Below are 23,294 nucleotides of genomic sequence, written 5' to 3'. Positions count from 1 at the left end.
AAGGTATTAATAATCGTATAAAAACAACGAGAAATTAAACAGTCTGCTGAAAGGGAACAAGTTAGTGTCTTCTTTTCATGTAAGTTTTCTATATATTATACGTAAGTGATTAAACAACTATTTCTATTTATGGTGCATATTTAAGAATTGTAATTTATTTACAACATAATACTGGATAGAAGAAATTTAAATCAAATCTGTGACCTTAACTGATCTAAGGCGGTTTGGCCAAAGATGATAGACACTGGTGCGCATATTATTGGTGAAATCCAACTTCTAGCCTAGAATCTTCCACTTCCATCCAAGATTTTCCTTTAGCCCACCATGTGCACCTATTCGTATACTCTAAAAAATTCTGCGTTCTAACGTCAGGCAGCATTCGCTCGCAATAAAAAAAACACTTTGCAATTTTCTAAATATTGACTGTTTTTCCTAAATTCGAACCAAGATTATAGGGTTGTCATTGCGAAATTTAGAACTAAAAAGGGGCAGCAATCCTTTCTTGACATCGAAGTGCCTTCATACCAAAAGCAGAAACATGCACAGATATTTTGCAACGCTGAAAATAAATCTATCTTGGAAAACTTTTATAAGGACCAAAAAATTGCTTAACAATTCATTAGATATTAGGTTTCCTAAAATCAAGAGTGTGATATGCTGAAACTCTTCAAGAATACACTAAAAAAGCAATTTGTGCAACATTAAAATTTTAGTATAATCACAGTTCCACAATATGGTATGCATATCAAAAGGAAAATCTCCTGCTTTATTCCGCTTTAAACCTAATTGAAACAATCACAAATGTAAATTACCACTAATGACAAAATCGATTACAACCACGACTTGGGGACCATTAGCATTTTGAATCTCGACATTCATGGTTCAATTCATACGATTTCAGAGTCACTAATCATAACAGATTCTTTGACAATAGCTCCAGAGAATACACCAAGTCAAAATCTATTGTCCACGGATGCTCTTGAGGGAATTCTGTACCATCGTTAACAGACGTGCAAAGAGCTATTCGGTATTAACTGTTATCTCTCGCCATTATTCAAAAGGGACTTAGATAAAATATGTCCTACACGTTGCAAGCACAACAGTACGCGAAAAAGGAGTGAAAGAATTCTTTTTCCACCACTTTTCTAGAATCGTTTATCAAAGTTCGATAAAAGAGCCGCTTGGGGGTGGGAAAATGTGAAGAAGACGTGTAGACGAGGAGCGATTGTCCGCGATTGGCTCTGTAACAAGTCACGTGCAAAACTCACATCTAAAGTCGATTTTTTTTATCTTGAGATTTTGTTCCCCCTTCTTTTCAATTGGAAATTCGAAGGGCTGAAACGGTACCTTTTTTAAGGTATCGAGCAGCAAAGGTGAGTTAAAGTGCTTTCTGAATTGAATTTATTTTGAATGTAGAATTGTGTAATTTTTGATATTTTTTCTTTTCGTTGGGCATTGAAAAATTGGTTCTAACAAATTTGTAGTTAGGAATATAGAAAGTTGTTTGTATGATTTTAATTCAAGATCTTTATAAAAAAACTATATAATAATTGTGTATATATATATCTTCCTCTATAGAGTATTTCGATAATTCTATATTATAGTCTTTCGCCATAGAAATAAAACTTTTTTAATGCATTCAGATTCTTCTGTTATAAAGCAAAATGTCATTCACTTGTAAAAAATAAGATTCTTCTAAATTTATAATAACATAGCTGGCGAATTTCTTAAGATTAAGACACATCTTTCTATCCTTTTGAACGAGATTTAAATGAAGTATATTAAAATAAAAGAATGCCCTAAATTGGTAGTTTAAATGTATTCCATTGTTAAGATCTGATATAAAAGCTGATAAAAGTTGAATTCTTTCTTCAAATAAGTTTAAAATCTCTTCTATGGATTGACTAAAATCTTCAATACCACTGCGCAGGAAGTCGAAAAAATGACAGCAAAACTAGGAATTGTTTGAAATTTCTGTTTTATCCCACGATTTTTTTTTGGGGGGGTTTTAAAATTCATGAATTTTTGTCTTAAAATTCATAATATTAACGTAAACAGAAGAAATACGATGCAATTATTCTGCTTCCGAGCTATATTTTCTGCCGAGAATAAGATAAGAATAAAAAATTTAAAAATAAGAAAATATTGTTTAAAAGGGCTTTTGTGAAGTTCTACACTGGCTTATCGAGTAATCGACAAGACATCAACATAACAAATAATTTTTTCTCCATAAAAAAAAAAGGAAGAAAAAATTGGTGAATCGCAATCCCTGTTTGCTGTACCCCCCCCCCTCCAATTTTAAATCGTGCAATACTAATTATGATTATCGGGAGGTTATATGTAGATATAAACTCCCGATAATCTTGTTGATTCAACTGTCTATATTTAAGAGTTCAGCTTCATGAAATAGACATTTCTAACTAAATGTTTAATGAATGGAAAAATTCAAATTATCAGCACTTAGTTTCAATGGAAATATTTCTGATGCATCTGTTTTACATGCTCAACTTTTGAAAATGAGTTTGGTCAGCTGTAGTTCCTATGAAAATTTCTAACACTCGATCTCTCGAAGTAGCTTTCATTCTATTGGCATCTAATTAATCAGTTGAATAAATTCGAAGTCTATACACGTCGATCTAAATCTGTCTTTTGGAACCGTCTATCTAAAATCTTATTCTCTTTCATTTTTCTTTTCAAATTTTACTGTGAAACCTTTTGTATTACATTCGATGTATTTATGCGTTATAGCTCGATTTTAATAAGACTGACTTGCGGGATTTAAGAAAATTCTGCAGTTAACTGGTTAACATTTTATAAATTTTAAAATATTGCTTTTAAACAGTCGCAATAGGTTTCTATTGAACCAGTTTTATATCGCGCTTTACGGTCATCTAGTATTTGTTGAACAGATTTTTTATAATAAGAATCTGCATCTTAAGAAATATGGGTTTTCGCAACATTTTGCGCCAATCGTTTCAATGGAGTTTTCGGTCTTTTATATTTTGAAACGTATGTGATATGGCAACTAAAATATATGAAATTAATAAAAATAATGTGGCCGGGAATAGCCTGGTTGTTAGGGCTTTGGATTTGCCTCCCTTGGGTTGCAAGTTCGAACCTCGCCGGCCGAAGACTCTCCGTATGTGTGGTGGCTGGCGCACGTATGAATATGCCGTGGTCACAAAGTCCTTCATGTCGAGAGTAATACCACTGGGGGTACTGGTTCAAAGGCTTGCGTTCTGATTCAGGTCCAAATTACGATCTGTGGATGGATGGATGGATGAATGAATGAATGAAACGCATGAAAGAAGTCCGCCCCGTAAAAAGGGTTGTGACAAGTGAGTGGAAAAGTACTACTTTTGGCCCTAGTTGGCGCTACTGAAAAAACAAGACCCTTATTCGGCTTAAATTACTGACAGATAACTGTCAGCGGGCTTGTAAAGTGCCATAAGTCACAACACAACAACATAAAAATGTTGCATTATGAAAAACTTAAAACTAATTTCATATTTGATAAATAATTTATGGAAGAATTATAAGATTAATTGAATTACTAGCCCAAATTTTAACTTGTACTCAAGACCTATTAATTTAGAGGTTCTAATTAAAAGTAAATATGCTGTAACCACTGATCTCTTTGTTTCAGTTCGTCTCTTTCATTAACGATTTTACTCTATTGTAGTGGATCTTTATAATAAATTTTTTGATTTGGTAAAGATCCATATATCGTGTTTGATACTTGGTTGTATGTTTTGGAGGAAATCTGCTGAAGAAAAGGTATTTAAATTTTGGACGAATAATTAATGTGGAGATTTGCTTCTCCAAAAATCATATATCAAGGAAATAAAAATCTACTTTTAAAAATCTAACTTTACTACACGAATGGTGAGTAATGAAGTTTTCGAAGTCAAAATTTGCTTTCAACAACATATTGTGCTACGATTCAAATTAAAGCTTGCATCTTACATTCAAATTTAAAGAATAAACCTCTCCTAAGTTGAAAAGGTATTTAGAATTCCCCTAAACTCAAATGCTGCAAATTTATCTAAGTCGATTTGTCTATGGGGATCGACAATTTTTGTAATATAATTGTTTATCTTCATCAACGTGGAAATTTTCAAATAGTTCTCCAAGTATTATTGAACTGACTAGGTTATTTTTATATACCTTTTATTTTGATTTATGAAGTTTTAATGTATTTCTTCTGCAATTTAGCAAAATTGCCGACATTTTCTAACTCTCGAGCATTTTCTAATTCGACTTATTTTTATTGAATTCATGAAATGATCTTAAAAACGGCTGCTGATTTTTCTTAAAAATAATGGCAATCACTTTTGATCAAATTCTTACTAGTAAGCAAGGAATACCAGTTTCTATTCTTCTAAAACTCGGGTTCTTAGTTATATTTCTAGTAGTTGAGAAAGAATGTTAATGTTTTCTCTAACTGAATGGCTTCTAGTTTTCTTGCTATTACTATTCATCCAACTAATTGACTGTAAACGGTCCCAAATGAGATTTAAATTTCAGGAATTGCCGTCTCATCATTTGAATTTTTAAACGTATAATTTTACAAGAAAAAGAAATCTGATTTCTGACGAAGGATCATGGTTTACTGCAATTTGATTTGAGTTTCTGAAGCATATATGAATTTTCCGTGGCTTGAACAAGTTGAAGCGACTTCGTTGGAAAGCATGTTCAAAATTTCTTGCATCAAACCTTTTGCCTTCAATGTAGAAATTTTTGCAAAATTATTGCATTTAATTTGACGACTTGCTATTTATATGCAATAACAATTCTATTGCAAAATTATTTTTCCGCAAACATGCTATAAATATTTGAATTGATATGCATTCTCAGATAAATCCATTGATAGTAAATAATTAAAAATTAGGAATACATTAAGAGGGGAACAAGAATTTATAAAAATGTTTGTCCACTTTGGAATTTTGTTCTTGGTTTTTAAAATAAGTTTTGAATACAATAATTTATCCGACTTTGTTGAACGTTAAAGCATTTGATAGTTTAAGGCGTTTATTTTATTCCAGATTTAATTTTTATTCAAGCTCCATCTCGATAAGTCTTAGAAATTAAAATATATTGACGCTTGTAGATCGTGGAGAGTTCAATTTATAAGCTACTCGATAATTCTGAAATTTTTGTTCGTATTAGTATTAATATTTTATACATATTGAAAAATTAAAATGGTTTCCAATCTGGTTTGAAATTTTCTATGCCGTTAAATCTGTAGCAAGGAATATCAGTAGGATTTTTTAAAATTAAATATTTCTCAACATTTTTATTATCTTAGTCTTTGAATTATGATTTTATACTATCCAGAATGTAAAACTCGGAATTTTTTCCGAGCTAAATACTTGTAATTCTTGCCTAATGCAATGTAGAAATTAATAGTTTCAGTTTTGCGATAACATGTAATTAGACTAATTCAGTCTATAAACCATTTCAAACTATTACTTGCATCATTATCTATAGTATTTAACAGAACATTTTGCATTTTAGACAAAATGAAGATCTGGCTTTTTTTAAATCTGGTGTTTGCGATCGGATCTGGTCTTCTGGAAGAGGAATTCGATTCAACTCCAAAAGATGCAGCAAAAAGGACATCAAAATCTTTAGATATTCCACACATCCCGCCGGGAGGGAAGAAATCTGACTGGACAGTGCAACCCGTGAAGATCATAATAAGAGACAAACCGGAAGTCGTCCACGTTCCGCATCCTTATCCGGTTAAACAATTTGTGCCAGTACCTAAAATAATACCAGTATTGAAGAAAGTCCCTATTTTAAAGCCCCTACCTGTTCCTTTTTTTGTACCAAAAATAAAAATAATACCGAAAAAAGTGCTCATACCCAAGCCTTTCAAAATCGTCAAGAAAATACCAATTCCTAAACCATATTTCTATAAAAAGCACATTCCTATTCCCAAACCTATGGCTGTCCCCAAACCTTTTCCGGTACCTATTCCAAAATTTTATAAGAAGAAAGTGCTTGTACCAGTACCAAAAAAAGTATTAGTACCAAAGTTTAAAGTTATGCCTATCCCTGTGCCAAAGTTTGTAAAACAGCCTATTCATATAATCACTAAGCTTGTGCCGAAGAAAATTCCTGTTCCAACAATTGTCAAAATACCTGTCATAGTGAAAAAGCCGAAAATCGTGCCATATTTGAAACCCGTGTTTATAAAGAAACCTGTTCCTGTACCATTCTTTATAAAAAAGATAAAACCGATCCCGAAACTAGTTCCGATACCGAAAATCGTTAAAATTCCCAAATATATACCTATACCGAAGCCGTACTGGAAGCCCAAGCCAGTAAAAGTATTAAAGCCTTATTTCGTGAAAAAGCCTTTTCCGGTACCAGTACCGAAACCATACATGAAAAAGAAACTAGTTCCAGTTCCTAAGCCACTGCCAGTACCTTTCTTCAAGCCTTTCCCGAAGCCTATTCCTAAATTTGTGAAACAGCCTATACATATTATAATTAAGGAAAAACCCAAATATATCCCAGTTCCAACTTTTGTTCCAGTTCCAACCATTGTAAAAAAGCCTAAAATGATTCCAGTTCTTAAACCATTCGCAGTGCCAAAGAAAGTTCCTGTTCCATACATAGTGAAGAAGGTAAAACTTGTTCCCAAGATTGTGCCTTATAAGAAATTTGTGAAAATCCCGAAGAAAATTCCTATTCTCAAGCCATATATGGTTCCCAAGTTTGTTAAAGTTCCGAAACCTTACTTTGTCAAGAAGCCTGTACCGGTGCCAGTACCAAAATTTATGCCTTTCAAAGTTCCGTTTCCAGTGAAGAAGCCATTTTTCGTACCAGTTTTGAAAGGAATACCAGCCCCTATCCCCAAGCCTATTAAAGTTCCTATTGAAATCATCATGGAGAAAGCCATTGTGAAAAAACATCCTGCTCCAGCCAAGTAAGATCTTCTGGCTTACTATTTACTTTCCATTATTATTTTTTCTTATCTGTTATCTATTTGATTAACGAACTATATCTACGCCATTTAACATCTAATTAAATGCTGTTACAAAGTATTGTTTTTGTGCAAAAATAAGCAGAATTCCTGTATTAAAATGCAATATATTTTGTGATGTAAATTATCCTATTAAAGCATGTTGGAAATAATTTTAAATAGGAACGATATCTTTGCCTTTTCTTAAAAAAATATATATAATTACATGCTAAAAGGGCTTTCTTTGCAATTCAGTATTCTAAAACGAACTGCAATATTTTTACACATTAAAAAAAATTGGAGGTTGAAGTAGGTGACCAATTGACATATCTAAATATAAGCTTTCATGCAAAATATCGAACTTGTTACAGCAATGAAGCGGGCCATTAGTTTGGTTTTGCTGTTTTAAATATAGAAATGAAGTATGAGTATATACCTTTATGAAATCGAAACCCGCTTTCCAATATTAAAGTTTCGAATTTTTCCTTTTATATAATATAAAATAAAAATTCTGTCTAAGGTTACACACCATCTAACCGAAAAGGCCAGATAAATACAAATGATCAAAAACGTGTTATGGAGCAATTGGTGTAAATGGATTCTGTGTTCCCAATAGACGTCTCCCACGCGTAACATTTATATTCGACACTTTGGATAGTTTGTTGCAATTAACGATTCTCAGTGGGAGAAAATTTCTCAAGTAACGAATGACTTCAGGGAGAAGTTTTATTACGTAATATTTTGAGGATATATTTTTGTTTCAAGATAAAGAACGATTTTTGAATTTGCGTATGAAAGTTTAACGCAATAGCTTTGGTTTCCTTTTTTGCTTATTTTTAAATTAAAAATTTCTTGTTTGATTATACAATTGCCATGCAATTTAAAAATTGTCAAAATTAAAATCCTTATTTAACATTAAAATATTGATTTTTGCTCTTAAAAAATGAACAGTTTTACAATTGTATAGTAGTAAAATCATGAAGAAACGCGAGAAATTGATACGAATCATATGATTGTAATATCATTACTTGTATAGTACAAAATCTGAAATCGCAATTTTGTTTCTTCTAATATTTACTTCCACTGCTTTTGGCAGCGGTAGCCTGGTGGTAAGGTCTTGGCTTTTGAGCCTTAGGATTTCAGGTTCGGGATTCGATTCCACCGAAGAACCGTCGTGCAAGGGGGTCTGTTGCACATAAAATCCGTCATGCCAAACGTCCTCCCACTGGTGTGGTGTGGAGAGGGAGGGTGCCAGCTCAGGTGTCATCCTCGTCATCTGACCGTGGTTCAAAATTACGAGGTCCGTCTCAAAATAGCCCTAGTGTTACTTTACAACGGGACGTTAATATAATTAAACTAAACTTTCACTGTTTTTCTCAGGAAAACTACTCGTGATTGCAAAGAATATGTTGATTCATTTGCCACGATGCATTTTTGGACCGTTATGCATAACGAAATGCTTGTTAGCTTCGTTAATTCGTTCTCATTTAAAATATTGTTTCTGTATTTAAATTTCATCGTATTTCTTAATTTGTCCGCATAGATATAACCATCGTTTAAAAATTAAAATCCCACACGATTAGTTTTTCAAACCTATTCGTATAACACAGTATACAAATTTTTGTATTTGCATGATATAACTTAATTCAGAAAAATGGCCCTCAAGGCTTATGAATGCTCTAATCGTTGCAATGTACAGTTTCACTAAAATGTTAAATTTAGCAAGTACGACAATTGGGAAACTTATAATCCAAGCCTATTTTGAAAATATTTTTAAAGTTCTTTTCTTAATATCAACATATCAAAGGTGGTAGTAATTTCCAGTTCGCAGCTTTAAATTAGATTACGAAAGTTCTAATTTTATCCATATAAAAGATGGATATCCCTTGATCGAAGAAATTTTTATCGTAAATTGTGTAGTAAGCAGCACGCGGGGCATAATTTATCCCAATTTGCATCATTAGCTTAGAAAATGTAAAAGGTAACTGTGGCCTTTTTTTTTTTTTTTTTTTTCTTTTTCCCGATCTCTTTCCTGGTAGCACAGTTTGTTGTGCAATATTTTGCTATGTCATTCGATATTTTACAATATTACACAATATATCAGAGTTATATTTGACTTTGAAAATTGAGACTCGTTAACCACACTGCGTAAGGCGTTCTGAGAGCTCAACGCGGTGCTAAGGACCACAATTTTTGAACGTTCTAGAAACATGCTTGACAAGCAATAAGATGCATATATGCAAATTTTTAATTTGCATTAGGTATTTTAACAAAGTATTCTTAAATATTTTATTTTATACATCTCTATTTTTTATGATATTTACATTTTAAAAAGCTATTTTCTTACAAATTAAAACACGAACATTAAAATAACAAAGTACAATAATTAAACACTTTACAAGGTACTCTTTCCACATTCTTGAAATGTCGACATTCAGTTATTTCGCTAATCATTTGTCATAAGAATGTGGAAGGTTGCGTTTCCCTGGTAACGCAACAAAAATATTTTCCTCTGGTTTGTTATGCATAGATTCAGCCGAAAAAAACATGAAAACGAGATATCTCATGACCCGTCCACAATGTTCGATTTGCAAAAATCGAAATCCCGTCACCCGTACTCTGTTTTAGCAGTCTGGCTCCAAGGGATCTTTCGATATCGGCTCGAAGAACTTATTTGTCCGTTATGTCATTACATATTATATAAATATCATTGATATAATGCTATTATTTGATTTGTTATGAAAAAAATTTGAATTTTTTAACTTTCCCTTAATTAAAAAATCCTTTCTTAAGTTTTGTGTAAAGATTTTGGTGTAGCAATTGTAAGGATTCTCCTTCTGGATATCTTTTTACTTAATGGAGAAGATGAAGAAATTTGAGTTGACGTTTGCTTGAAAATTGTAAAATATTTAAATTCAGTTTATTAAATTTACCATATTATATCATCTATTGCGCAGTTTCAAACTAAGTGGAATCTGTTATACAGTTGATAAGAACTGTAACTCTCAACGAAATAAAGTCCAGACAATGTTGATCATGCTCTTTCAATATTTACCATCAAGGGACTAATAAAAGATCTTAGGGTGGGTATAATGGCGTCTCCCCATCCGAATAAATCTCGAATTAATCTTTGGCTTTCTAAAAACTGTTTGCCGAGGCAAGACATGGACTAATCTCTCCGTCAAAGGTTCTTTTTATCTTTCGGCTTCATTAGAAGCCAAATATTGGCCTTTCTTTCACGCAATAGATTCAACATTCTTACTGTGTTGCAATCGGGTTTCTGTTATCGCAAAGCATAAATTGATTTTCTATATGAATAAAGGAATCTTGTTGCATTCTTTGTATATCTGTTACGTATGAAATTTGAAATGTATTATGTGAAATGTGCTTAGATGCTTTCCAATTTATAAAAAAAATTGGAAATAGATTTTTTACTAATTTATTACGTTTTGAAGTTTGGTACGCTATGTTCCCAATGAGTGCTTTAAGAATTATAATATCAGTTAAACAATAAATTTGACACAATGAAAGACGTTATCTCGTAATAAATAAACGTAAGAATTTCCTTTATTTTATTTCTTTTTTAAATTTAATTTTTTAATCCGTTTTGATAAATTAAAAAGAAAATTGATATATGCATATTAAAATTTTGAAAGCTTTAGGGAAGGGATAGTAAAAAGTACTATAAATAAATTTTCAATAAATAGAAACACTAAAGCATCAAAAAATATTTCTTTAGCAGATATATTATGAAGACTTGAAGCATCTGCCATTCTAATTATAATTGTTTCAGCTACAAAATTTTTTTATTCGAAATTTTTCAGAATAAAATGAATTAAAAGCTTTACAGTTGTTTCTCTTGTTCAACACGAATACTTTTGAATGCTGTTAAACTTAAAATTGTTTCATGACTTCTATGTATATTGTTAATGCTTTAAGTTTATCATCAATAAATGTATTTTATTCAATAATTATGAATTTACAAACGCTTTTTTAACAATTAAATTCAATCAATTTCAACGAACTTTCTATTTGAATTGTGTATCCCTTTGCTTAAGGACTGAACTTTTCAAGGTTGGGTCGATAATTAAAATTATTTCAATTTTTGCTTTTTAATGCTAAAATTACATTGTTTTATTTTCAGGAAATCAATTGTAAATGCTGTTTGCATCCGTTTCATTTTAAGAAATATATAGCAAATAAATAAATTCAGGTTAAAATTTCAATTAGTACCCAGTTTTTATTTTTAATTTTTGTCTAATAGACTGCATTTTTTGTCTACCTAAGGGATATCCACTTGTAAACAAGCTCAGTTTGGTTTCAATTTACTAAGAAAAAAAATCGGATTTATTTTCGAAAGTTTGACCCAGTCAGTCTGTGCAATGTCAGATTTATGGAAGTTATCATTCGATTTAGAATAACCTACCTTTCTGTACTATTTTTCATTCGGAAGCCCTTTTCCATTTATTTTTTGCTGCCCTGAAAATTTTAAAACTGGATCTGAAAGTCAATATGCTGGGCATATGGTAAACATGCTACATATTAGAGTGAAAGGGCAATTATTTTCTTTCATAACTTTTAACTTTTTGCTCTAGGGAAAGTAATTCGATGAGTGTTTATTCACCTAATACAAAGATCTGTTTATTTTTCCAAATATATATAATTGTTTTAAGTTAAATTCTCCCATTTAATTTGTATCTTACTACTCTGTAGGCATTTTTAACAATCAGCATTAAATATATAAATAAAATGTCAATGATGCACAGTTTTGAATGGTAAGAGTCGCCATCCGAGTGCAAAAGGTGAATAGCGCTGAAAAGTAACCAATATTTTACAAAACGTAAAACTAGTTATCAGTCACTTTAAACTGTCTGGATCATCCCAAGAAGTTTTCATTAATGCAAAATTGACCTTGAAAGAATATATCAATTTAGCACCAAGAAAACAAGTTCAATGGGATGCAATATTTTCAAGGGTTATATAATAAACCATTCATACTTATGTTATTGTTTATGGTAACATGGCTTAATGATGTAGTAAAAGAAAAATAGTTTACCTTAATTTTTATCTGTATTTTTAATTGATTTGTTAATTTTTTTGATAATTACGTTTATTTATGATAATAATTGTGCCCAACATTTAAGATATGTAATCAATTGAAATTATTATGCACTTTAAAGTATTTTAATGCTGTAATAGTGAAATGGAAGCTTTAAATTTCTTATCAGTCGTAACAGTGCTTTTTGACTTCGAAACTTTCATGTCGAAAATTTTACGCTGGCCAGAGAATATTGTATACTTGTAAATTGACTTTAAAACTGCTATAAGATTTTTTCCATTTCAAAATTGTGCAAGAATTAAATTAGCAAATAGTATTTGGTCAAATACATATACAAATAGTTACAAAATTATTTCGTTAGAAATTCAAATATTTTAATATTCTTGTGCTAGAAAAGGCACAGACTATTGAAATTTTCTATTCCATTTCAAAATAAACTATTCTAGTCTTCTATTAAGCTATTAACTATAAAACTATTGCAGGTTGATTGGAAAAGATGTCGTATACGACGACGATGTCAAAGAAAAGTCCTTGGACATGGTGGACAAGGACTTTCAAGTGGATGAAGAGGCAATAGAGGCAATGCTGTTGGAGGATGAATAAACGTAAAGCTCTTTGCATCCATCTGTACTATACGTTTTACGAATTTTTACTGTGATGCTGAGCATTGTTTTAAAGAACATTCGAAGTTTTGTATAGTAAATGTGAATAAATTATCTAATTTACATCTAGATGTTGTCTAATTTATAATTACTTATCCCCTTATTTCTCAAATTCAATTATTATCAAGAATTGAATGCGATTTGGAAGCATTAACAAATAGTTTAATTTCAATTTCAAAAACTGTTGCTATCTTGTTAGTGAAGTTGTATCAGATTTCAATGTTTCATATTACTACTCATCTACTCATTTCCATAGGTTAAAATACAGAAAAAAAGCAGCAGGGCTCGTGCATGGATTGCTAGCTTTGACTTAAATTTCACACTGTGTTTAATTTGGCATCAAAAGTAATTCCCTTATTGAAAAATAATGGCAATTTAAAAAGACAATGTGCGATACCCCGAGCTAACCAGAGGCCATGAGGGAAACTTAATGGGTCCGCCGAAGAGCAACTTTACCTAGCACGAAGAAACAAGCTACACTTGATGACATTAGTTCCTTGTAAACAATAAAGAACCATCTATAGAAAACGCATATTGGTATAGAAAATTTTTAAAAAAATTATATTTTACATTGCATATTAAGTTGTAAAACATTAATGAGTGCATAAAAAACATTAACTGAGTATTAACTTTTTACATTAGGAGAAAGCTAAATATAAAAGATTTGACAATGTCCCTAATAAAAGATTTAATGACTGAAATTTTTTGAGTTGACTTAAAGAGGTATCAAATTTCTTGGCCATCTGAGTTTATATTCTCTCCATAGTGCACAGGCTTTGATGAAGTGATTTATAGAACCTTCTGTGGTGCCATATTGACAAGTCGAACTTTCGTCAGAGAAATGACTTTGATGCACGGAAAATGCACCATGGCCAGTGTATACTTGGCTAAGATAAAAAAAATCGCCCTCCATTCGGTTAACCGAGACATTTTTAAAATGTTGACTGGTTGTTCATCTCTTGATGGAATTATTCCATCTCGCCTGCCAATCCTTAATTATTAATTTTAAAGACAAATCGTAGCAGAAACAACTTCAAGTTTCCCGGCAGTTCTACAATGCCAGAAGGAAATAAAGGTCATTGCAAACGTTTTTACTGCAGGGGAAATTTTATGTATATAAACTCGGCTCGTAATCTTCAGTTACTAAATGTTGTCATGAGCTTTCTGACTGGTTGTGAAAATACGATAAAAAAGTGAAACTCATTTGGCTCGAAACTAGTCGAAAATTAATTTCTTTATACTTCGTAAAGATGTATTCCTTCATTAAATACCTACCGTTCAACCCTTTAGTTGTCGAAAGATTTATTGAAATTAACCCTTTAAGCTCCAGAAGCTAATTCAGTTTTGTGTTTAGTATATTCAAGATTGCCTTATAACCCCCAAACAATATTGGTATTTTACCATTATACAATTTTATAATTTAGCAAGTGATAATTCGTCATTCTTTAGAATGCAATGTCGGACACAACAAAGTGCAAAAAGGTAATTTAAGCGAAGTGAATAGATTTTAAGTTCAGTTTAACCCCTTCAGAGACTCTGGCATGCTAGCTTAAATGCTTTGAAATTGGATTTATTTAAGCTATTAGATAAAAATTGCAGTATTAGCTAATGGGTAGAATAGTTATTATAGTCTTTAAAAAATGCCAATATAGAATGAAACATAACAAATTCTTCACTAAAGCCCTCGTCGCTTGACGAAGTCCTGGCCCAGACAATAGGAGACAACGTGCGCTGAACGGGCCCGAGTGTTTCTCGGAAATAGATGAAATACGAACCGAAATGCAAATACTTGTACCTCATGTCAAACAGCTCTTGTGGTTTTCAAATAAAATTTCTTTTTATTATCTGTGCGATATACTAAAGAAATGCAATTAAATAAGTCGCGTGGGAGATTGTCAGAAAGAATGTAGAAGTAAGAATTTTAAAAGCAAATGGCATTATAGATTGTAAATGACAGAGTATTTTCTTCAGGTTGCCTACCTTTACTAATGCAATTATGCCTACCTTCACTATTACAATTGCATGTGCCGTTATGCCTGCATTTACTAATACAATTACATGTGCGATTCACTCATGTATAATCAAATAATACAGGTGTCCTGACGTAGGGGTAGCGCATCTTCCCCGTGAACTGGGCGTCCCGAATTCGAGTACTGGTTCTAGCATGTTTGTCCTCTACTCTGTGTTCTATCTGTGAGATGTGCAAAAGAGCACATTATACCAATACTTCTCCCTCGAGTGGGAGTCTTGATATTCATATTTGATCCAAAATTATCACGATTCAGACTCATCAAAGCGCGTCAAGAATATTTTCTGAAAAGTTCCAACCTTTTTATATAAATAACAGTCCATGCTGCATTTAAACTTATTGAATGCACCATACCTGCGTGTAGCTGTCGCTGACGAATCTGTGTATAAGGGAGGTCTTTCCACATCGACTATCACCAACGAGAACAATCTTGCACGAGCACTCCTCCATCCACTATTCAATTCATCTCTCAGTTAAGCAGTACCTGCTGGAGAAGAAACGACATTAATTTCTTGATACATCATACACCCATATTTTATTTCTAAAATGCAGCATGCATGTCGTTGATAAATTATTTCTAAATGAAATCATAAAAACGAAATAGAAAAGTAATAAAGCCATTCTAAAGTTTTTATTCAAAATATTTATTGCCCCAATTTTTAGACTGTCAGAATGAATTAAAAAATCAAGTCACGAAACGGTGCTTTAAAAGTGGTGTTCTTCTATACTTAATATCTTCAACCACTTTTACAGTTTATTCATACATTAAAGTATCCAATAAATGCGAGTAATATTCGCATTCCCAGTAAACCCATATAAGTTTTTTTTTATATTTGGGCTCTATATTTCATCAAATATTAATAGCGAATTAATCGCTGCTATTTGTAGATCAACTCCACATTATATATATTTTTGTTTCATTTGAAATCGCTTAATAAATCGCTACATTACTGGTGAAAATAATTTTATGAGGGGACAAAAATGCTTAATTTTTAGTATAAAATTGTATCTTCCCAAATTTTAAGAGCTCGATGTTTTTCCAAAATAGAATATAAAATGAGAAATTTTAAGAATGAGTTAAAATTATTTTTAAGGAAAATGTGGTAGAAATCCTGATTTAAAAAAAAAACAAATTTAACATTAGTTAAAATTTGCACTGATATAGAACAAATATTTGTGTTCAATATTTTAAATATAAATTTGATCCAGCAATGAACTTTACATAATGAAATGATAAATTATATCTTATTTTTACATTTGAAAGCTAACTACGTACGCTATTCTTATGTGCATGGAATTTGCAAATATTCCATGAACAATTTAATACTTAGAGTATTTTAATTTTTTCAAATCCTTTTGAATTAATCCGTTCAAAAACTTAAAGAAATAATTTCTTAGAGAACACAAATTATACATAATATAGTATGATTATTACAGTTTGATCAAAATGTTATCGTATTTTAACTGTAAATATCAGAGTCGAGGGTGGACAGTTTTTTTACTTATGAAGAAAGTCAAGAGCTAAGTGGAAAGGAATGTTTTGGTTTACAGGTTTATAATAAAATTTTTAGAATAAAAAGTTTCTTTGTATTAAATACTTTCATAAGAATACACGACAAACTTTTCTGAAAACTAGAATTTGACCCATTTACTTTATCAGCAGCTGAGCTTCTAGATGGATTTTATAAAACAGTAAATAAAACGGATACACCGTAGACATGGAAAAATTCCATTAATAATTCTTTAAAAAATTAAATTTTATTTTGTAGATAATTTTTAACGATTTTCCGTCAAACAATATAAAGAGAAAGGCACTTTGTGAATAAATCATTAATAAATTGTATTTTATATATCCCTTTCTTGATTTCGATTGGATATTATGGATAATATATATTTTGTCGAAAATGAATAGATACGGGTTGATAGCTAAATAATAATCCAACATTAACATCCAAACATGTTTAATCCGTTTCAGGTCATCAAACGGCAACTGCATGTAATTGGTTATTCTTAACAATCATTAAATGTATAATTACCAATTAAAGTAATCTATTAACCGATTAATCGAGTGATAATTATTCATACTAACGGGTTAATATGATAAATCGGTATACCTTTCCTGTTGTAGTTGATAAGTAATTGATAATAATGATTAATCAGAGTAACTGTAACATTTATACCATTTCAGGAGAGTAGTTCTGAACGTTTTTTTTAAAACATTATTAAACATGAGGCATTTTGTGCCAATTTTTATTATTTTAGTTCTCGTTGAAATACCCGCAGTAACCAAAATATACCAGATTAACAAAATGAAGAAAAAATAACCTTGGACATATTTTTTACTTGGTCAAACAATATAAAGAGGTAATAAAATTATAAATACGATAAATTCTCGTACAATATTCGATGCAATGAAATAGTGTTAAGAATCATACATCGTCGGACAAATTTACGTAAGCTTATTTAAGTGAAAGGTTTCTTTCTAAAAACCATGAAATCTGACCTAGTGAACTATAAAACTATGAAAGTACCAAAAGTATATGAAAGTGCCAAATCTATTTTGCGCGTTTTTTTATCACTCTGAAAATGAAAACTAGTATGCTCGAAACGAGTGCAATTTATTTTTGTTGCGGTAAAAAAATCTTTGTCATAGAATCTTTGCTTAGATTACATTGTAGAAGTCTGCCAATGGCTCACTATGACTGCGTCAGTTTAGTACTAGCTAAAACTTCAATAATTGCAAAACGTAATCATTATTTCCACTTTCCAGGCTCTCTGTTAAGGAATTTATTTTACCTCACTTCAATTTCTCGGTTAACAAACGGAAAACCATTGAAATTTGTTTCTTAGACTTTGTCACAAGTAGGTGGCTATAGCTTTCCTTCAGAAAAGCTTCTCTCAAATTTAAGGCATATCACACCTACTAAGAAGATTTGTTAGTAATTAAGCTTGCATGAAACATATTTCATTTTGGGGAAATTCAGAACAGAGAACTTTACATTTCGTTTACCGTCATTTTGCCGGAGAAGTGACAATATTTTCTTCTCTCGCGAGAGAATGAAGGTTTAAGCTATCCAAATAATTTGTCAAATAAATATTATTTCAAAGCATGCTTTTTTGCAGAAGTATATATACTGAGATGCTTTAAATTATCTCACTGAAATGAAAGATCGTCTAAATGTTGATTTTTTTTAATTCATCCATTATATAGAGAATAATTGCAAATTGGACACTATTAGAGCTTTGGAAATTAAATTTTGTTAGAAAAAGGAGAATGTAAGTTATCTCATCAATAGCAGAAAATATAATCATTTACTTCGTAAAGCATTTAATTAAAATGAACGAAGTTATGGGGCTACATGCACAAAACGTTCACTGAGCAAGAATTATATTAAAATTGTGATAAACACATCACTTTTCCAAGTAGTCTCTTTTCTGCTTTACTTCTAGCACTAAAACGAAAATGTGTCGGAATAAGTTTATAGAAAGTGCAATTAATATGAGAAGAAGAGGCGAAAAATGTATATACAATATGTTTCACACATGTAAATGAAGTTTCTAACGATTTACAAGAATCTCTATGTATTGTGCTTTAGGTTAGGTTTTGCCTTTAGGCTTGTAAGATTCCAGAGGCGAAATCAACTGAAGAATTCTGAGTAAGCAGAATTAGTCGTGCTAAATCTATTGGAATTAACTGCCCTCTCGGATGCATGATATAGAAGTCTGGAGATAAGATGCAGTTTTATATATAAACCTTGTCATCTGACACGGTTTGAAATTTTGTGGTACGTTACAGAATAGCCATCCATTTACTTCAAAAACGAGGCATGTATATATAACCTTACTGGATTTTATTCTTCAAACATTATCGACAATTTTACTAGATTTTATTCTTTGAAACAGGACATATATATATACAACTTAACTAGATGTTATTCTTTAAAACGGGACATATATATAAACTTTATTAGATATTATTCTTCAAAACGGGACATGAATACATAAATTTACTAGATTTTATAACAGATTTATTCCCGGCGTCCTAGCATTGGGGTAGCGCGTCTTCCTCGTAATCTGAGCGTCCTGGGTTCGAGCTCTGGTTCGGGCATGGTTATCCTTCATCTGTTCTATCTGTGAAATGCGTGAATGTGTCCCCCCTCCCTGTAAAAAGGGACTGTGCAAGCGAATGTGATGCGTGAGTAGAAAAATCGTACTCTTGGTTCTAGTAGGCGCTACTAAAATCAAGAGACGCTCTCTCTCGGCTTAAAATCGCTGACTTCGAATCGGCGGGCTTGTGCCATCAGAAACAACAACAGATTTATTTCATGAAGTTTTGAATAAAGTTGTATTTCCTAAGGGCTTCTTACATTCGTATTTCTAATGTTCTTCTTATATTCGTCCATTTCGTAAATTTAAATTTACAAAATATGATTATTTTTAAAATTTCTCTAATAAATATAAATTAATATGAAACTTTAAGAGAGATTATTTTTCCTCCTTTTCATATTAAATCTCAAAATTCAATGTCTACGCCTTTTAAAAAATGTTTCCAATTTTTTCTAACAATACCCATGTCAAAAATTAAATTTATATTGATTAACTGCTAACGTGCAACGGTGGGAGAAGCAAGATATTGAATGTTTTCTGTTCATAATCATTAATTTTTCTAAAACAACAATATTGTAAGCGAAGAATTCCGTATTGATTAGACAGTTAAAATATTTGTTCAATCTATCTAACCTGGCTATCATTTTTCAAAAATCAATTCCCATCCATTTTTTTAGCCAGCGATCCTTTTACTTTTTCTGGCCGTATCAGCAAATTTTGTGGAAGATAAAATGTCTCAAAAACTTTTTGTAACATCAATCAGGTGGTTTCTTTTTGGGTTTTTCGTTAAAAAGGTATGAAAGAAGCGAAAAAGAAAATATCTTTTCTGTGTTTGTTTTAGAGAGAAAATATGCGCATACAAAGAAAACTGAAGTGGAATATCTTATCGCCTAATGTTTTTGAATTATGCTACCGCTATGAAAAAGTTTTTCTGTTACTAAGTCGATATATAAATGAAAAAATGCTAAGTTAGCCCCATATCAGATCGCGCTGATGGATGGATCTTTTATGTCTGAAATGAAATAAAAACACAGCAGCTTACTTCAAGCATTATCTCTTTTTCAATTCACATTTTAATTGCAGATTTTCTTCAAACATGCAGTTCTTAAATTCAGTAAGAAACCAAATTCTTTTACAGAATTGTTAGAGATGCAATATCTTTGTTTAAAGAACTGTGGAGAAAAAATAAAGTTATCGTAGGAGAATTAAATCAGCTTCAGATTCGTAAAGAGAGAGTTTCAATTGTTAATCTTAATTTTTGATATACTTTTAAAGAACTGTAGAGAATAAAACATAGTTATCGTAGGAGAATTAAATCAGCTTCAGATTCGTAAAGAGAGAGTTTCAATTTTTAATCTTAATTTTTGATATGTTTTTAAAGAACTGCAGAAAATAAAACATAGTTATGGTAGTAGAATTAATTCTTAGGGATAAAAATTGCAGAATACACTGGAATATATGATAAAAAAAAGCAAGAAAATGAATATATTTGCATAAAAGCGTTTTTTATGCTTTTATTAAATATACTTCAGATTCGTAAAATAGAATTTCAATTTTTAATTTTTGATATATTTTGGGTTTAAATTTCAGTACGATTAAATGTTTCTGAAAACCTTAAAATATTTTAGCATCTTTAGAATTAAATTATAAATCAAACTTTAATTCAGTTTTCATTTAATATTAAAAGCACTGTCTGTCAGTAAATTTGAGAAAGCAAATAACAAAAACTGATAATAATTGCTATAATGAATTATGAAATAGATGAAAGTATAAAATGTCAGAAATAGAAAGAAAAGTATTAAATAAACTTTTAAAAATGTTTAATGAGTGAAAATAATATTTGAATATAAAAAATGGTAGATCAAAGAAAAAAAAACCCATAAAATATTGAAGGAATGGGAACAATATGATAAGGAAATTAAACTTCCAATAATATTTAAGGAAAAGAAAATTCTTAAACATTAATTAAAAATCATATTATCAAAGTGATTAATACAATTTACTTGAAGCTTTTGTGAAAGTGTTTGCATTTGAATGATTTTTGAGGCGCTGAAATGGCCTAGTAATAAGGTCTCGGCTGCTGTGTCAAGAGTGCTCCAGGTTTGGAACTCAATTCCACCCACTTTGTGTAAGCAGACTTACCAAATCTCATGTTATAGAATAAGATGATCTCCATTTGTGGAGTAGGGAGGTTTGAAGAGAGGGTGCCTGAAAAGAAGTTTGTTCTCGATTTTGACTAGGTTTCAAAATCCTAAATAGTCCTATAAAAGTGTTCTATAAATTCTAAATAAATCCTAATAAAAATCCTACTACTAATTAGCGTCCGTGTTGATTCCAAATATGGCCAATATATGGCACCAATTCGCGATTCTTGCTTTAACTTGAGTTTTTTATTACTTTATTCTTGAGTTTTTGTTAAAATATTATTATTATTTGTTTATTTTTAAATATGATTTTTATCAGATAAAGGCAAAATCTTCTTTATTTATTTTGTAATTTATATAAGGTAAATTTTTTAACTTGCCTTATATGCATTAAAATGTGGACTGAATAATTACATGACTACGATTAAAATGTATTTGTACTTGAATTCAATTTTGATTTTTTTACCTCATTCGTTTGCAAATGCTCTGAAACTTATTCCATTAAGATACGGAACTTTTATGACCATAAACAAATAATGCCTCGAATAAGGATATCCTTATTAAACGGAATATCCTGCCTTGTTTGTAGGGATGTAATGCAAAAAATTTTGAGTTGAATAAAGTGGACAATTCATATTTAGAATATTTTGTTGCATGTTTGACAAAAAGAAACAAATTTTACACACATATTGGGGAAGTATATCTATTCAGCAGTAGCATAGTTAAGTCTTAATTTTTTTAATATCAAAAATTTTACATACATTTTTACTATTGTTATGATAGTCCTTCTTAGTAGCTAAATTCACACTGGGTAAGTGTCTAAGTTTTTTGAGCTTAGGAAGGGAGAGGACTCAGCAAAATTGTATAGAAAATGCTATTAGTTTATATGTCAATGTTATTAGTTTATATGTCAATGTTATTAGTTTATATGCCAATGTTATTAGTTTATATTATGCTATTACTTTATATGCCAATGTTATTAGTTTATATTATGCTATTACTTTATATGCCAATGTTATTACTTTATATGCCAATGTTATTAGTTTATATTATGCCATTACTTTATATGCCAATGTTATTAGTTTATATTATGCTATTACTTTATATGCCAATGCTTAATTTATATGTCAATGCTATATGCCAATGCTATTAGTTTATATGCCAATGTTATTAGTTTATATGCCAATGCTATTAGTTTATATGCCAATGCTGTTAGTTTGTTGCCAATGCTGTTAGTTCATTACCAATGCTATTAGTATATATGCTATTAGTTTATTGCCAATGCTATTAGTTTATATCAAAATGCCATTAGTTTATATTTGTTTAAAAAATTAAAATTCTACTAGTAATAAATTATAAGCATACCTTAATTACGTTCACTTGGTTATTACAATCTTAATAAGCACAGAGAATCTAATTAAATATAATTAAATAAAAATTAGATACCTTCTATCATCATAATAAATATGCATTTTTATAGATTTATAAAACTAAAATAATTAACCTTAATCATCATTAATATGTTGATTAAGTTCAAAATTTATTGAAATGCAAAACTGAATCAACTATTTTATTGAAACAGAGGTAATATGCACAACCTACGGCGCAAAAATTTATAAATCCACTACTACCCCTTCGGTTATGTAAAGAATTTATTTCACAATTGGAAAATATTTTAAATTCAAAAATCAACTTTCTCTATTAATCAATCAAATTGACTAACTGATACATTTATTCACATTAATAATATAGGTTGCGCCGAGAAAAATTGATTGTAATATTTTAGAATTAAAAACTGTATGCAAAAAAGTATGAAAATGGCGGATATAGGAAACAAACCATTACTATTTAGTTTAATTTACTGTATTTAATTGTTATTGGTTTAGATAGATAAATTGATAAATAAATTAAGCAGAAATAACAAGGTGTTTTTTTTTGTAAAAACAACAAAAATTGATTGTTTCCCCAACGTGCAGTAAATATTGATTTTGTATATTTGTCGATGAAAATATTGCCATTGAAATTGTTTTATATTAATTAAATCTTGTATTTCTTTTTTAAATTAAAATCTATATTTCACATTTCTTCAATAAATTTTTATTTTAAAACCTTAACAATTATTGATAAAAAACACTTGTAGGATTCCAATACGTCCGTGAATTCCAATACAAAAATTTAACAATTGCATCTTGTTGATACTATTTCTTACCGTACATTTATAATTCACGAAAATAGGAGTCGCAAATATGTAGTGCAAGTTATTTTTGATAAAATATACATTTGATCTCAAGATTTTCTTACTACTTAATTTTTTTATTGA

General features: G+C 30.4%; 2 protein-coding genes across 2 annotated transcripts in view; one reads left to right on the top strand and one right to left on the bottom strand.

Annotated features, from left to right (window-relative positions):
- LOC129989434 (ras-like GTP-binding protein rhoA) overlaps positions 1-15,207 on the bottom strand; it is a 136,373-nt gene extending 121,166 nt beyond the window's left edge. The window contains exon 1 of the mRNA XM_056097981.1: positions 15,078-15,207. Within this exon, the coding sequence (XP_055953956.1) occupies positions 15,078-15,173 (96 nt within the window). The 5' untranslated portion in view covers positions 15,174-15,207. The remainder of the gene's footprint in view (positions 1-15,077) is intronic.
- LOC129989426 (uncharacterized) lies at positions 1,258-12,751 on the top strand. Its single transcript, XM_056097969.1, has 3 exons — positions 1,258-1,373; positions 5,518-6,937; positions 12,515-12,751. The coding sequence occupies exons 2-3, from the start codon at positions 5,523-5,525 to the stop codon at positions 12,633-12,635; spliced, it is 1,536 nt and encodes a 511-aa protein (XP_055953944.1). The 5' UTR covers positions 1,258-1,373; positions 5,518-5,522; the 3' UTR covers positions 12,636-12,751.
- Positions 15,208-23,294: the final 8,087 nt, after the last annotated feature.

The sequence above is a fragment of the Argiope bruennichi genome, chromosome 2 (genome assembly GCF_947563725.1).
Source record: "Argiope bruennichi chromosome 2, qqArgBrue1.1, whole genome shotgun sequence".
Lineage (NCBI taxonomy): Eukaryota > Metazoa > Arthropoda > Arachnida > Araneae > Araneidae > Argiope > Argiope bruennichi.
This window is presented reverse-complemented; position numbering and strand designations above follow the sequence as displayed.

Excerpts from the sequence above, each read along its gene's own strand:
- LOC129989426 (XM_056097969.1), top strand. The coding sequence starts at position 5,523 with ATGAAGATCTGGCTTTTTTTAAATCTGGTGTTTGCGATCGGATCTGGT. Across the intron at positions 6,938-12,514 it reads AAACATCCTGCTCCAGCCAA|GTTGATTGGAAAAGATGTCG; the intron begins GTAAGATCTTCT and ends AAACTATTGCAG.